Source organism: Fukomys damarensis, unplaced genomic scaffold, assembly GCF_012274545.1.
Source record: "Fukomys damarensis isolate Sample0158 unplaced genomic scaffold, DMR_v1.0_HiC HiC_scaffold_15, whole genome shotgun sequence".
In the NCBI taxonomy this organism is placed as follows: Eukaryota; Metazoa; Chordata; class Mammalia; order Rodentia; family Bathyergidae; genus Fukomys; species Fukomys damarensis.
Window position 1 is genome coordinate 42,726,223 of NW_022900927.1, and position 17,687 is coordinate 42,743,909.

The 17,687-nt window shown below is 34.6% G+C and overlaps 1 protein-coding gene and 1 pseudogene across 4 annotated transcripts in view; both read left to right on the forward strand.

Moving 5' to 3' along the window:
• Syt1 (synaptotagmin 1) overlaps positions 1-17,687 on the forward strand; it is a 517,172-nt gene that overhangs the window by 367,442 nt on the left and 132,043 nt on the right. For 3 of the 4 annotated variants that reach the window (XM_010639515.3, XM_010639517.3, XM_010639518.3), the window contains 3 exons: positions 5,682-5,866; positions 11,584-11,706; positions 14,855-15,022. In XM_010639515.3, coding sequence (XP_010637817.1) covers positions 5,682-5,866; positions 11,584-11,706; positions 14,855-15,022 — 476 coding nt within the window. The remainder of the gene's footprint in view (positions 1-5,681; positions 5,867-11,583; positions 11,707-14,854; positions 15,023-17,687) is intronic. The other variant, XM_010639520.3, reaches the window with a different exon arrangement.
• Positions 15,212-15,828, forward strand: LOC104873074 (annotated as a pseudogene).

The following is a 17,687-nucleotide window of genomic DNA, read 5'->3' on the forward strand; positions in this document are numbered from 1 at the left end:
CCCCAGAAAAAAAAAAAAAAAAAAAAAAAAAAAGAATACTTACTAGTTGGTTAAATCTATAGATGTACTCTGGAAGCACTAAATTTGTTCACAAGAGCTTTAAGTTATGTAGGTTTCATTTTAAAATATACCATATTATGTTCCAGAAACCGAGTTGAGAAATTAGGAGAAATTGATTTATTTTAATAAAGTTAAGACCTGACTTTTTACACCTGGGAAGTAAATAATAAGATGCAGGATTGTATAAACCCTGCCTACCACTGTATCCAAACCCTCAAAAAGGTAAAGTATACATAGTAGATACTCTGTAATGTATTTGACTAAGTATTTTTTAACACTGCTCAGTTTATGCCTATTTCTCATAGAATAACAACTTTTCCTGACAATAGGAAATGGTATTTGTTTTCCAACATAAGACATGCATGGTGAAGATTTGTTTTTAAATGGTTCCACATGTGTTTTATTATACTTGAATTAATATCAGTATTTATATGACAAACAATGCAAAAAAAAAAAAAACCCCAAGTTTTGGGCTAGCGACTAACTCAGTGGTGCCATCACAAACACAAAAGGTCCCGAGTTTGCTCCCTGTTACCAAAAAAAAAAGCCAAGTTTTGAGTTTAAAAAAAAGTGAATCTCATACATAGGAAAGGGAGGTAATTTATATCTTTTAAACATTTATATGAATTTAAGGTAATTTTTTATCTAATATAAATCACACAACGGTATTATACCACATAGTCACTATTCCCCAGGGACAGGGTGGAATTTTAATTAATACATCTAATATTTTTATTTAAAATCTGATACCATTGTGAGAATTGAGGTAAACCTTAAAAAGTAATTATCATTGGGCCAGGGATTTAGCTCAGTGGTTCCACCGGCTGCCTCACAAGTGCAAGGTCCTGAGTTCGATCCCTGGTACAAAAAAAAAAAAAGAGAGAGAGAGAGAGAATAGCTTTTCAAAAAGGATGGAGAACTAGGCAGGAAGCAGTAAGTTAGTCTGATGAGACAAGAGGTGATGTGGGAGACACACACCAAGTGGAGAGAGCCACACCACAGATGATTCAAACATTGCACATGATTTCTGAAATCCTGCACTGGAAACTTTCATCAGAAGACAGTGAGTGGGTGAAACGGCAAGAGGAGATAAGGGAGGTTCTATCGCAGATGATGTCGGCACACACCTCGTAAGCAGATATAAAAGAAGGGTAAAGCACATTGAAGAGGAAAGAACAAGTCTTGTTAGTTGGATTCGAGAGTAAAAGTTTCCTCAGTTTCAGTGTCCAAAAGCAGGGAATAATAGAAGCTATTAGTCGGTGGAAGAAGCCTGTAAAGTATAAGGCGAGGGTTGGTGTGAGGCGTTCTGTAGACAGTTGGGAATGCGAGACTACAGCACAGAAGGCAGCGCTGAATGACTAACTGCTCTCTCTATGGGGAAGGCAAAGGAAAGGCTGTGTTCACCAGCCAGCGAACCCTAAGAAGCACCTTGAATAACACCCCTCTTAAGAGTGGGTGGAACATGGAAGGGTGTGCTGATAAGGGCAGAAATGTACAAACAAACAGAAGGAAATGTCAAGCTGCAGGGAAGAATCCATTTCCTTCCCCTTTTTTGGCTTCTAGCAGCTACCTGCATTCTTTGCTTCATGGTCCTTTTTTCTTCAAAAGTGTACCAAAATCTTCTAATCTTTCTCTCTGACTCTGAACTCCTGCCTCTTTCTCTTCTAAGCAAAAACCTAGTGGTTACAACTATCCAGATAATGCAGGAAAAATCTTTCCATTTTAAGGTCCTTAATTTGATCACATTTGTAAAATCCCACTCTATAAGGTAACATATTCAAAGCAACCAGGAACTAGGACAGAGAAGTGTTTGAGGGTCTATGTATCCTGCCACCAGCAGGTATGAACTAAAACATCAGAAGTTCTTAATTAACTTTGTTTTGACTACTTATGCATGAGTTTAGTTTGGGTCAAATAATATAGTGAGATTGATTTATTAACTAGACCATAAAAATAACATTTAGGAGATTTTTTATACTAGTCAGTTGTTTTCTTCCGAAAAGTCTTTAAATTAAATGTTAAAATTCTTATTATAATTTTATTTGATGATAGTTGGATAGCAATAAAAAGAAGCTTAAAGCTTCCTGCCAGTAGCAATATTTTGATGAAACTATATTTTATATTGAAGAAATCACTCCTGGCAGAACCTCATAATGTTATTTATTTGCTTCAGTAGCTTTTTAAATATAAAATGTTGTATTAAAGAGGTTTCAAGACTAGTTTTCATTTGTATACATGTATAAAATACATATTTTAGCCTAATAACCTAAAAACACATTTGAGTCTAAAGAACTCAATCTACAAAGTTTTTACTCTGTGAAATTGAAGTAATAATGAACAAAATTTCTGTGAAGATTAAATAAAATAATATATGTAGAACTGTTGCACTGCTGCTGGGCTGTAATAAGTAGGACTTTAATACATTTTTAGCCTAATCCAAAATATGTTCCATGACATTTCCTAATATTAAAACATATTTATGCATATTCTGTAAATGAACAGTACTATATTGTTTCTTAGAAAACTCTAGTTTCTAAAATATTTGGTTACTCTATATAGCAAAAAAAATTAACATAGAATTCAATTCAAATAATTCCATTCTTTACATTATTGTTGACCCAAGTTTTCCTATGAGCCTACAAAATAACTATATTAAGGTTTTAATTCTATCTAAACCTGAGTAAATTGTGAGGGAAATTCTGTTTATTGCATTACTTTCAACATAATATATTCAAAATTAAATTTAAACTATTCAGGAGGGATCCACTATGAACACATCTAAAAGACAAAAGTGCTTTGCCAAGTGAAGCCATGGCTGGGCATGGTGGCACAGACCCGTAATCCCAGCTGCTCAGGGGTTCACGGTGGAAGGGTTGCAAATTCCAGGCCAGCCTGGATAATTAAGCAAATTTCTGCCCCAAAATAAATTTTTTTAAGGGTGGGGGATATAGTCAGTGGTACAGTGCTTCCCTAGCATATACGGGCCCTGGATTCAATACCCAGGGACTCAAAAAGAAAAACAAAAAGTCACAAAATGAAAGTTTTTCAGTAGTCTTAAATTACCTTCAACTTACACTATTTCAAATTTCCTTTTGTAATTCCATGTTCCTATTGTTTTAACTGCTTCTGATTAAATAATGCCCCTTTGCTTTCACTATTGTCTCTGCGTAATTTAAGAGACTTTTATGTAGTTCTCTGAGAGACTATCACAAAAGTCTGAACAGGAAAATTTATGAGTTTCAAACTGAAGGGTCATTATTAATGCTGTCTTGTCTGAAATGAAGACACAGCTTCTCTCATTCAAGCATGGCAGGATTATAACTAGATAAGCAGAGGTAGAAGAATTTAAATGAACTACTTCAATGAATGGCATCATAGGCTACATGAGCTTACTTTAATTCACATTATTCCAAAGGAAGAGTGATTTAATGAGATTAGAGAACTATAAGAAAACAATTCTTTGGGCATGGGCTTTTCTAGAACATTCATGAAAACACATCAGAAGTTGTGATTTCCTATGTCCTTTGGTTAAAATCTAGTACCCAGTCATCAGCAAGAATCATATACCGAGTGAATATTCTTCATTATAAAGCTAAATGCAGAGGAAGAGCAGACAAGAATGGGTTTTCTCAATTTGGAGAAAAGGTTAATTTGAAATGTTTTTACTTTATCAGAGTACTCCTGACTTGTGTTCAACCGTCATTAGTACTAATGATGTTCACGTGGCTTGAAGAAAATTATACTTTTGCTTATCATTTCAGTGCCCAGTGTCTTTTTTTTATTACAGCAGACAAATCTAATTACTTCTTTCTGATTAATCTCAATAGCTGTGATTTGAAGCATGAATAATTTCTTTCCAGTCAAGGTGAAATCCTGAGTGTTTCCATGAAACTTTATTTTTCTCTAGCTACACTGTGTAGGTTCCAAATAAGAAAATACCTTAACTCTTTGCAGGTAGACAACTGAATACATTTTAAATATGCATATATCAAGCACAGCCTGTAGATCTGATGTCTCTCTTCTCTAGAATTCTCTCTTCTTACTCTTTATTCTGTCATCATCTTCACCGAACTCTTCTCAGTGTACTCAGCTTTCTTTTTAATATATGTATTAGCGTACATGTTTTATGTCCCTTCATATGCCCTGAGCTTTACTCACTGTACTGTGTTCTATGCTTTCAATATAGAGAAATAATAGTTAACAGTAATGAAGTGTTTCTATGTATTAGATGCCATTATACTCTTTATAGTATACTAGTTTCTTTTATTATGGAAGGAATCAGTAAGTGGCATACAGAGAGGCAGCAGAATGGAAGTAAAATAACAAATTTACTTATCAATAAGGGTCAATGGCACATAAGCCATGCCTGGATCGACGACGCACTGGGTTACAACTCTTCTTCTTATAGGATTTCACAGCCTTGACTTCATTTGGGTGGTTACATTTTATTCTCACAGTTCAAATCATGGTCACAGGATAGTTAGCTTTCCAACCCAGACATAACAGTTCTTTGCAGTTGGAGAGTTTATCTTTAAGATTCGCCTAGTTATCTATTCTCACCCATAGAAAGGGGTGTTCAGGGTGGGTGTTAGCAATGGGTTCTTTCATCCAGACACTCTTACTATCATGTGGCTCCAGTTTCTTCAGAGCTCAAGGTCTTGATGTGCTCTGTTATCTCAGGGTAAGACCAAATGCCTCATTCAGCAATTAGTGCCTATTAGTTCTGAGCTAAACAAACTGCTGTTAAGGACAGCAGAAGCCATTTTACTTTGTAAGACTTCATAGGTTTTTGCTATTTATAAAAGTTTGCCCTATCACTTTAATCATCAACCAAATGTGATGAGCAGTACTATAATCTTCACTGTATAGAGGAAGAAACAAAAAAATCAGAATACTTAAGCAATCTGACCAGAGTAACATGACCTCCAGTTGGCCGCCCCTGGTTTACCAGTTGCTGAACACACAGCCATTCCCTACCCCTGTACAGCCCTAGCAGAAACATCTCTCCCATGAATGACTGTCAGAGGACCAAGTACTTATTCCACACCTTCACTACTGTTAGGATTTTAACTTTGGTTTTCCATGTGTTTAATATTTGCCCCTCCATCATCCCATAATATATTAATAGGTAACATTTCATAGATGAATTATAGCAACTATACTTATTAAATTTTTGCAGTGCTAAGCACTGCATCTCACTATTTAATCCTCCAAAGGGCTGTGTGAGAATTACCGCCACTTCACAGATGAGGGATTTGAGGTACAGTGAGGTTGGGTATCTTGTGCAAGATCTCACAGCTAGTAATTGGTAGAGTCAGGATTTAAACACAAAGATCAAACCGCAGAGTTATGCTCTAAATAAAAGGGGTGAATTAATAGAAATTCTTCTTGGAGCCTCTGGGAAAGCAATTGGAGAAGATGACATTTGACATATCTGGGAGAATAAAGTAGAAAAGGTAGAACACTTCAGGCAGGAAAACAATGTGGATAATACAATAGAGTACAATAAGTGCTCAATAAATACAAATGATGAGACAAATGTCTTTCTCGTGTACAAGTTAAAAGGTTTCACTGTCTGATGTTTTATCACTAAATGTCTATGTGCATTTGTTTTCTTTCAGTGCCACCATGGGCCTTAATTGCCATAGCCATAGTTGCAGTCCTTTTAGTCCTGACCTGCTGCTTCTGTATCTGTAAGAAATGTTTGTTCAAGAAGAAAAACAAGAAGAAGGGAAAGGAAAAGGGAGGAAAGAATGCCATTAACATGAAAGATGTGAAAGACTTAGGGAAGACCATGAAAGATCAGGTATCGTACACAACCCTTATTTATTCTTGGATTATTTTGTAGAAAATTAGTAAGTGAATGGTTTATTGATTTATGCCAGATAATTATAGGAATTGACAACCTGCAGCTACAAGTCACTGTTGTAGACATGTTTTTGTAATCCCTTTAGCCATTGCAAAGTGTCATGCAAACATGCGGCAAGGTGATAGTCTTCTGAGCATACTCACCAGACAAAATTCTTATTTCCTCACATAGACACCATAATTAAAACCATAACACTCATCATAAAAATGCAACTGCCTGGGCTATCTTTCCAAGCCCAAGGAAGTTATTTGGATATCCTTTAGGCTGCTATATATTTTTAACTAAACTCAACAATTCAGCTCAAGATAAAATTTACTACTCCTAATAATTACCAGGTGCCTCTTCATTTGGGGGAATATTCATATTGCATATTTCTAAAGAACATTTAATTCATATGAATGTAAATGTAGATATTTCTCATAAAATAACATTTGCAGTCATCAGTAGTGCCCAGCAGGTAGTTCAGAAGTTCTTATTCCCAAATAATATACAGTTTATCAGTTCATCTTTCTAATTACTGTTAACTGAACTTGTAAATGAGTTTCCTGAAGAACAATGTACACATTTTAAGTACATCTGCATAGCTTCCTGTTAGCCACACAGTCAGAATCCTAACCCCCACTTCCCAATTTAAGTTGAAGACTCTTTTGTCAGACATTGCAGTATTTGTTAGCATAATTTCACAGTGGTTTATTCCCCGCCCCCCTCGCTGTGCTCTTGCTTGGTTTCAGAGCTCTGGGATGATGTTAATGGCAATACTCACAGAGAGCTTTGGCCTGGACTCAGAGTAGCAAGGGTTCAATTTTTCTGACAATTTCTAATCATTGTCACAAAAGCCTATGCACATACATTCAACTACAGATGTCTCATAAGGGTTTTTCTTGTTTATTAAGTAAAAACTGAAACTTTGAATGTCTTGTTTTATTTCAACAGTTTCCAGAACAAGCAGGCTTTGATACCGATGTCATTAAACTTTCGATACAGGCTTTAAACATTTTATTGGGAAATTAGGTATGGAAATGACATCCTGAGATGGACAGAGTTGGAAAAATATGTTTATTAGTCTACCATATCTGTTAAAACAATAAGTTTATAATACTCTCATTTTAATAATTGCTTAAAATTCCAACATAGTTTTTCTATATTTCAGAAATAGCCATTAAAAGCATTGAATAATGTTAATTGATAACTATAGCATTTATTTCTGGAGTAAGAAATCTATTTAATCTGTGGAATTTAATCTGTGGAATTTGTTCTGCATGATATGAGTGTAATTTATATCATAGAAGTGGTTATCCCTGTTACAACCTGGACAAATGACCAAGCTCTCAAATATAAAACTGGTGATGATTAATTTTTGATTAGTCAGCTATTCCTTTGGGTGGGGAGGGAAAGAGAAAAAATGAGTCAAATTAGGAAGTACTAAGAAGCCAATGATAGATTATAATAACCTATGCTATTGCAAAGCATTTAGAATTTCAACCACTAAACAGGTACTTTTAACTATATTAAGTAGATAAGTTTGTCTAGGACTTTAGTTAGGCCTTATTTTTAAGATATGAACAACTAAATGTACAAAAGGAAATATTATTTGGACAAGTAAAAACAAGTACAGTGATAAAGAGTAGTACAACAGTAGCTTATGCTACTATTCCAGTCCAACAAAGTAAGCAATAATGGATTCTAACATGTTATTAAGATGGAGGCCGAAGGAGATAAATAAAATATACAGGAGTTAGGAGAAAGAATAACATGTTACATGGTCATTATAACATGACTGAATTAGAATTATTTTAAATAGTTATATTTCAAAATATTTTATGCAGGATGTTGCAGAGAACATGAGGGAGAGAAATTTAGTTTATACCTCTCTCATTTAAAAACAGGACAGATAAGAGAGAGGTTCTGGATATGACTTCTTAAGCTACATAAGCTCTAGGGCAATCAATATGTTTTTCCTATTTCAATACATATCAAACTCACAAAAAATTCAAATTCAGTGCTGATGGTTATATGTCCCATGGTAAGGTTTTGTATGAAAGGAAGAATTTTAATACATTCAGCAGTGATTGCTGAAGCAACTCTACATAGTATATTTATATTTCCATAAGGGATATACTTGAGGCTTCTTTTAGATGCCTTGAAACTTGAGAACACTAAACTTAAACAGAGGGGAAATACCCTTATAAAATCATAGGTCTGGAAAGGTCATTTCTCCATGGTTTTCACTACTGTGTGTGGATGTTTTAATTTTTATGCTTCCTTCTATGTCCCCCTTACCTGTGTTGTGTCTCATGACTGTTCTGGACTGTCCCTTGCGGTAGGTCTCCTCTGCTACTTAGACATCCCGAGTCGATCTGAGACATTTAGTAGCCTGGCAGCTTGGGCCCCACAGCTGAGGGCACACCATTCTGACACACATCAAGAGGCTGAACTAAAATGATTTTTTAAAAGATAAAGTGCTGTCATTTTAAATTTCCCTAGCATAGATTGCCACAACAGTATTAGAAAGCTCAAGGTTTAAATTAAGGGACACAAAGAAAATTAGCCCTTTGGGCTACCTTTTTAATATGTTTTATGAAATCCCAATCTGGACAATGTGCTTGGAATGAACAAATGCTCCTCCTGATGCTTACAAACAAAACACTTTTTGAATACCAAAGTGAACCATAGAATGTGCACGAAAACTTTGATATTAAAAATAGTATCTGATGTTACCAGAACAACTTCTGGCACTGCAATTTACCAAGCCTCAGAAGAGCAGGATACAAGCAATACAAGCTTTTTCTCCTGGATTTTGTTCCATGGAGGATAAAATATTGCTTCCTCAATACTACGATAACTACTGATTTAATAGGTCTGAATTTAAATATGATGGTAAAGTTTTGCTTAAAGTCATCCTTTGGGACACAAATTGACTTAAACTCTTCAGTGATGAAGAGTAACACTAAGAAATTATATTTTTTAAAAAGTAGCCCTTTTTCATGCAGAATAATTGAAGAGATAGTTCTTTACTTTCTATTCCTGCAAAAGCCACTTAGAAAAAAAGGATTTACTGTCTCAGTTATATCAAATTGCACTGGGCTGAAGCATGATATATAAATTCAGTTCCAAAGAGACTTTTGAAAAAGGATTTTAATTCGTGAACTTTTTGTATGTGCTCTTACAGATTTTCCAGACAAAAGTATGCATTAAACAGTTGCTATTATTTTAAAAAATTAAAATCTTACAGACAGCCATATTACCTCAACTACAATTTCCTAAGCACATCTTCTATGACAGCGCTGACTTATATACAGCTAAGGTTTACAAAGGGCAATGGTGAGCTATGGCCTAAAGTTTCCTAATTAAACCCAATAGTCTTGTCATTTCACTAGCACATATTCTATTGAGTGACCACACACACACACACACACACACACACATATACAACCAAGCTAACAGATTAAAACAAAAATTTTAAATAATTATGTTGTTTCCTGCCTTTGACTAATAAACTGACATTTTAATATTCAAAGAAAAGTTCAAGTATAAACTTTCTAGGTTAAATCGCATATGGCTAACAAATTTGAAAAGATTTCTACACAGATCTATGTAATAAGGATAATTTTCAATTTTCTAAATTTCTGGTGGTTTCCTTAGAAATTTCAAGAAACATGAAAGGAGACATTTCTGACAACAGCTCAACTGTCTTTTTATATGCTCTTCCCTAGAGAGAGTGAAAGTAAAGAATTCTACTAATCTGTGATGAATCCAATTCTCAACCTTTTAAAATCACATTGGAATTAGCTGGGAGAAACCAAGTCAGAAAATTGTGCAAATTGAAGCACTCAGGGTACCATTTTGCAAACCACTGAGGGTCTTTATGTGAGTGAGTGAAGAAAGGACCTCTCTTCTGAGCATGATGAGCAGAACAGAGCAAAGGACCTTGTAGTGTGGAGAATGAAGGTAGCAATGTAATGTTGCCATGGACTGATTACCCTTATGCTTGTCTAAAGCCTGATTACACTTTTTGCATTTGAGTTCTGTAATAATTCTCAGATTCACTTGGAGGGTGACAAAAGATTCCTTTGCTTTGTCACACGTGTAAAGCTGTCTGTCATGCACACACATTATCCTGATTTCTGTGAGATTCTATAGTAATACATATGTATATGCACACACTCTCACAAAGCAATGAAAATGCTAAAACACAAAAGTAGAGAACCATATTTGCTGCATATAATAACCACAACAATGTTGAAATAAAAATATAAAAAGCCTTTACAAACAGTAATAAACAGTAACACTGTACCAAAGCATCCGTATAGGTAGCTCCCAGAAGACAAAAATGCAAATAGTTAATATAAAGATTTTTTTTTTTTTTTGAGGCAGGGTCTCTCTTTGTAGTTCAGGCTGGCCTCGAACTCAAGGCGATCCTCTTGCCTCAGCCTCCTAAGTGCTGGGATTAGAGGCATGCACCACCATGCCCAGCTCTAAAGATATTTAATTTTTAAATCTGCTCTGTGATCAAAGAAATAAAATTTTCATCATTGTGAATTTTAAATAATGATTTTAATTTGTAAAATTCCAAATAACTCTATGTATAGATGTGTCATTGTTCTAATTTATTTGAAGCAATAAAAATATATATCCCTATTAAAATTTTCAAATAATGAAAACCTTTATATCATTTGACATTTTTGGCAAAACTTTTGCATATTAGGAAAATGTTATATACTTTGATTTTTAAAAGAGGAGCATTTAAATATATTTCATGAGATAATGAGCTTTCTAGTATATCACTTTATATTATACTTAAGTTTTAAATTATAAAAATTATCTAATTGATCAGACTGAGTTGTGAGAATTCAGTACCATGAGCTGTTCCTTTCTTAATGAAAAATAAATTTTCAAACCAATTTTTGACAAAAGTACACACATAACTCCTTTTATCTCTTGCTATCAAATGGACTCATAAATCAATTTAATTCAGCCTAGCTTTCTGTGGAGCTGTTATGAAAATAAGATAGTGAACTTCAAATGGAAGGAACTTTTCTCTAAACATGCATTTGCTGGTAGCATGTTTTCGTTTTGTTTTGTTGTTTTTTGTCTTTTTCCTTAATTATTATAAATGTATCGTGAAACATAGGGAATTAAAATTTTAATTTTAAACTGAGGATCATTTGAATACCTGTTTTCATAGAGGAAATAAGGCAATAAAAGACCATACCTTTTGTGTAAATTACTCCACTGCATGAAACAATGCTGTTTTAAATGATGCCAAACATCTCTTTAAACTACAAGAATGTAAAACCTGGCCTGGTTAATAGCATGTTTACCACACTAGAGAAAGAAAGCAGTTTTATCGGGGCCAAATGTAGTATCAAGTTGACATTTTCTTTGCAACGATTTTACATTTTTTGCTTGCAATATTCTGAGGGGCTTTTTCCATTGCTTCCATGTTGCTTGCTGATTGGAAAAAAAAATTCCGTGCACTAATGGAATTTTAATAATACGTAAGCAGCAAATGTGAATGTGTGTCAGACAAACAGATTTCCAGCATCTTAGTGCTTGTTTTTCACAGCTTGGAAGTTTTACTCTCAGGCCAATTTAACTTGGAACTTGATGAAAATTCAGTTGATTTCACATAGAATCCCTTTTCCTACACCTAGGCCCTCAAGGATGATGATGCTGAAACTGGATTGACTGATGGGGAAGAAAAAGAAGAACCCAAAGAAGAAGAAAAACTGGGAAAGCTTCAGTATTCATTGGATTATGATTTCCAAAACAATCAGGTCTGAGGGGGAAATGTCTTGTAATTCCATTACACTTTTAGAAATTATCAAGTAGAGCTGAAGCAAGATATTTCTTAAAACATTTCATTTGCTGCAAAAGGAAAATGCAATTATCAAAGCTATTGATGAGATAATTTCTGAGTACAAGCAGTCCCCTACTTGCTAATTTAACTTCTGGTAATTAGAATTCACAGTATTCAAATGATTACACCTACTTATGGCACTTACAGTAGGCAGGCAGAATACAAATTAACTTGGAGTAGTCAGTCTGCTGCTGAGAGCTCACAGCCAGTCTCGTCCCCACAGGTCCTTTGGCCTGAGCTGGAAAACCTTCCTTGGACTTCATGGATTTAGATCCAAACAGGGCTAGGGACCTTTGAGTTCAGCTACCATTCAAGCCAAATTGTTAAAAAATAATGTACCAGTTCAATAAGGACTCGAAGAGGAAAATTGATAATGGTTTATGAATTTTAAAAGCAGGAGGCATGGCTTATATGACATAAGGTAATTACTAGTACTAACGAGAGCCATGTTAAAAAATTAGAAAGACCAGCTCTGCTACATATAATGCCTATGCATGCTGCCCCAAAATGACAAGTAACCAAGAAAACTTTAAAAGAGGAATTCATAATTTTCTTAGAAAGTGAAGGGCCATTTAGATGAATATTAGCTATCTTTTATCGACTCCAGTTATCGAGGTTGTTCAAAGATAACTTAAAAATCTCCCTCTAAAAATCTTCTAGGATCTATGACATTGATGAAGATGTCCCCGTACCTTCTGAATTATTAGAGAAACTCACAAACTAGACAATGTTAACCGAATCATCTACATTCACAATCAAGTTGTTAAGAATGCCTAGGTTTTCAGCGATGGTGAGGCTTGTAGAGCTTTCAGTCATAAGAGCCGGCTGCAGCACACATGCCACAGATTCACCACCACTGACCTATGATACAGCGCTTCTCCTGCCGGAGGGGTCCACATCCCTGCAGTTTGTTTTGCTTCACTTGTCCTTTTGGGTGAAAAAGAACTAGTAGCCATAAATACAATTACTACTAATATACCACGTGCTAATGATAGCCAGTTTGATGAACAATGAACAATAAATCCATCAAATACTAATGCTCAGCTTTGATGGCTAATGTCCAAAGTCGAGAGCTCTAAGCAGTTGGAAAAATTCTGTGCTTTATTTAGGAATGGACAGTTCAAATGATACCTTCTACTTCTGAAGTTTCAGAGGGTTCTCCATGAAGGATGTACGGATCCACTGTGTCAAAACTATCTTTATTTGATCAGCTTCAATATCAGCCTAGTTCGTTTTTCCTAGAAATCTCTATTTCAGTTCACAGTCATGGATTTATAAGAATGTATAGAAGCTTATATCCCTTAAATATATAGCATTTGAGGTCATTTTAATTACCTTAACCAAAATTTGATCATTTGATCATTCCATTTATAAAATTACTATAAGCATCATCTTATTCAGTAGTAAAATTTTTAAGAAAATAAATAGCACTGAATTTTTCTTACTCAAATATGAATACATTCACTGCTTTTCATTCAAACATTAAATCTAAATATGTTTTGCTCTGAAGATCTAGAAGATTCTCCCTGATGAAATTCTTTAATTATGCTTTTGATATTTTTCACATGTTCTCAGCTAATCTGATTTATAGAATGATTCCTAGGAATCAGAGAAGATAAAGCATGAGGAAATTTGCAGATACAGTTGTACTCAAATGTGTATACTTCCTTACTTCAACTAAAAGACAACCCTAAAGTACTCTAATGGAAAAGCATTTGTGGGGGAGAGAAATGTGATATTTTAAGCAGAAGTCAAAGGAAGTTTGGAAAAAGTAACTCCAGCCCTTATTAACAAAATAATTCAAAATAATATCTAAAATGATTTAGTTTTAAAGAGTTCCAGCCATACCTTTAGTGTTTTCCTTAATCAAAAAAATTGGTTTTAAAAAGAGAAAATTTGATCTCGTTTATTCACATTTAGTATGTAAAGGCAAATACCCAAAATTGAGCAAGCCAGAGATAAATTGTTAGCTTTATTAAGCGTGTCTTTATAATCAAATGCCTACTTCAGCTATTCTTCCACCATCTGTCTGTTTTGTGTAACTACAATCTAGCAGTCACTGCTACTATTGTAAAATGATGGCCCCAAACAGATACTGAACCTTTAAAAATGGAAGCAACATACTCATTCAAGGCACGATCCACACTAAAAAAAATTAACCAACTAGCCAAAGTGCACTTCAGAGTATGGGGCTCAATTTTATAGAAAATGAGTGCAAAGTTTTTGAAGGAGGTGAATTTGCTTTTCACTCTTAGCTAAAAAGTCATAAACTCAAAATTTCAAGCTCTAATATTCCCAGTGAGACTTAAAATTATATAAGTGAGAATCCATCTAGACTTGAACAAATACAGAGATTTCTGATTTATTTGGAAAACTCAGCAACAGATACTTAGCATTAAAAAACATCTGTCCATTCCACTTCTTTGTGAATTTTAAATTATTTTTCTTTTATTATATGTGCTATATTTAAACACCAAATTTATTAGCTAAGTCATTCTACTGCAAGTTAAAGCAAAAAGTAACCAGGACTCAAGTGAAGTCAAGTATGACAAGAAGTCGAAGATCTTTTTTTTTTTTTTAATTTCAAAATGCTGCTTACTTGATTTCTAAAATATTGCTATGTCCCTAGTCTGAGACTTTGGTAGAGATTAAAAAAACTTGCTACTTTGTAATTACAGAACTGTAATTGTTTAACAATTTATTTCCACTTATAAATCATGCCCTGAAAAGAAAAACAGTGCACAAGAGCTTTCAGCAACTGGAAAGTTATTTGATTGCAACCCTTTTGCAAATATGAATTCCATATTTAACTGTAATCAGCAACCTTTTAAAAGCCTCTTTTGTGCTTAAAGTAGGCTTCCTAGAGCCTGCATCTGTCATAATTAGATTTCTGAGGTCTAGATAGTTCATTTCATTTGCCTTCTGTGTTCAGATTCCTGAGAGAGTAGAAGTTTATTGAAAGCAAAGAGGAATGAGGAAAATCACAAGATGCAGCTCAGTGAACAAATCGGCCTTTTCCAAAATGTCCACCAGTGTTTGTGCTTGTTTTCTTTGGCTCATTTCAGCTGCTGGTGGGGATCATCCAGGCTGCCGAACTACCTGCCTTGGACATGGGAGGAACATCTGATCCTTACGTGAAAGTTTTTCTGCTCCCTGATAAAAAGAAGAAATTTGAGACAAAAGTCCACCGAAAAACCCTTAATCCTGTCTTCAATGAGCAATTTACTTTCAAGGTACTTTACTCTATGAACTTTCTTTGTTTTAGGTAAAGGAAAAGTGTTTTCCTGACACATACATGGACACCTATTCACGGATTCACAATAATTGTATTCAGAATACTCTACATTTTTTATCTTCAGTCTAGTGAACACTCCAAGGTAGGGTTCAGCTCTGTCTTTTCAAAGTGGAATGTAGACCGATACATGGCAAGGGTGTCACTAAAAAACACTGCTGTCCTCGCAAAACTCTTAGCACCTGAATTTGTAAACATTTACTCATACCCTTGTGTTCCAGAATAAGAAAAGGATCACTTCACTCATTTTTTCCTGGCCCTCAGTCTATCGCAATAAAAGATACTTCTTTTCAACTGCAAAAAAGGATTCAAAATAAAGGGAAAACTGATGACCGCAAGAGGCCATCTTTTAATCGCAAAACTGAAGAACAGGAGAGCTGTGATTTGATGACAGCAAGTGCAAAGGCCCACCCCAGAGAAAAGTGATCTTTATAGATAGCACCTGGAACCAGATGAACAAGATCACCACCGATGAGCCGCTCCAGGGGTTGTTACAAGCTGAGGTGAAAACATGAAAAACTTGCTTTTGGCGCCATCAAAAAGGAAAGCCAGATACTTTCCTTTCTACAATTGAAGCCATTTACTACTTTCTAGTAGACTACCATACTGATATATTAAAAGAGAAATATGAAGGACAGTATGAAAATCTTTTATTTTTCTATTCGTTTATGCACAAGTTAATAAAAAATGTCAAATTCACTGGAACTAATCAAACAACAAAACTTACCCATTAGTTGTTTATAAGCCACCCGTCATTTTATTCTGCTAAAATTAATAAACTTATACTTGTGCTTTTTGTTTAAAAAAAAAAGGAAGCCAATAGGCTTGGACTTCCCTACCACCAAAAATAACAGTAATAATAATGATAATAATAAATAATAATAATCCAAAGAAATGAAATCATTATTTTTTGAGTTTTAAAGTAATTGATAAAATAGGTAAATCCAGTTGCATTCACAGAATTAAGTAGCTATGTTCCAGGGGCTAAATGGTACAGACTTTTTTTTTTTCCTGATCGGAACACGTTTTATTTTGAGTTTATTCATACATTTTAGGTATATAGTACAGTTACATTCATTATTGGGATCTTGCACCTCTCTACATGACAGGTCTTGGTTCTCACTTTTTCCCCTTGTCCCTGCCCTCCCTTCACCCCCTCCTCCCTCCCCATTTATATTTTTTTAATGAATAATTCTGTATGTTCAGGGAGAATGTGAATGCTATGAAGCCATTCTTATCAATAAAAGAATATGAACATATTGTTTTTCTACATTTCTAGCATTTTTACTTTACCCTAGGCTCTTCCCTGTTGCTCTTCATCTTGGTAGGATGCCTCCCTTGACAAACAGTAACTATCAGGGGTTCCTGCCAGATAATCACTGGTCAGGAAAGCATGCCCTGCAGGCCTTGGGGATTTTTATAGCACTTGGCCTGAAGTCATTCATAAAACAATTCATTTGGGGGATATGTGAAATTTTTAAAACTGCATTACTTAGAACAATATGTTTTTGAAAAATGAAATGTCTGAATACACCAGCAGGCTTATTCAAAATTTCCCAGTCCATCAGCCAGGCTTAGCAAGAACATGCCCCTCATGTTGGCGAACAGTCTGGTGGGAAATAAACTGATGAAACTGAAAGCATGAGTCATTTTCTCCAACTCTTGTTTTCAGTTTTGCATAGGTGCAATGTGTTTCTATTTGCTATAAAATTCGAGTGTTCAAAAGTCCCTCATGTATTGAATAGCATATATAAATGCTGTAGTTTTTCTGTATCCAGACAAGTAGCAGTTAAGAGCATTCTGAAAAGTCTCAGTTTATGAAGCATTAATCATTGTCATCAACACAAAACATAAAAATAAGAGTTTAAACTACTGAAAATAGTAATCAGAAGCATATCTGACTATACATATATTTGTCTTTATTTAGGTCAGCAGTTTTTACCTAGAATTTAGTAAGCAAATTTGGAATAATATTGTGGGGCTTTGAGTTATCTGCATATTAGTAGTTGTTAGGATTTCAAGAAATAAAATTTTATAATTACCTACAAACTTTTATAAGATCCATTTTACTTCATTTTTGGAAGGTTGATCAAAACAAATAAATTCAAAGAGCAATACACTTTATATCCTTTAAAAATATGACAATATTTCCTAGCAAACTGATTAATTTCTCCACTAAACATTGTAGACTATGTATCTTGAATGTCACGAGGCAGTTTAATAGAAGTATGAGAGTTTAAAGAGGATTGGCTTTAGAAATGAGTTTGATCAATTTAACAAGAACTCAACGTGCCCCAAACTAAATTTTTCTCCAAAACAAATTGCTGCCTAAAGAAAGTATTAATCAATCAGTAATAAATATGCCCTAAATCCCTACTGTATGGTAGGTGTTTCACATATATTCAGTCATCCTCTAAACGGCACCATGAAGTAGGTATTACCACAACTGATACACGAAGAACTAAGGTTTTCTCATTTGACACAAGTCTTTCAGCTAGAAAGTTGGGAACCCAGGGCCGGGGACATAGCTCAGAAGTTCGGCAGCCTGCCTTGCAAGCACAAAGACCCGAGTTCAATCCCTGGTACCACAAAAAAAAAAAAAAAAA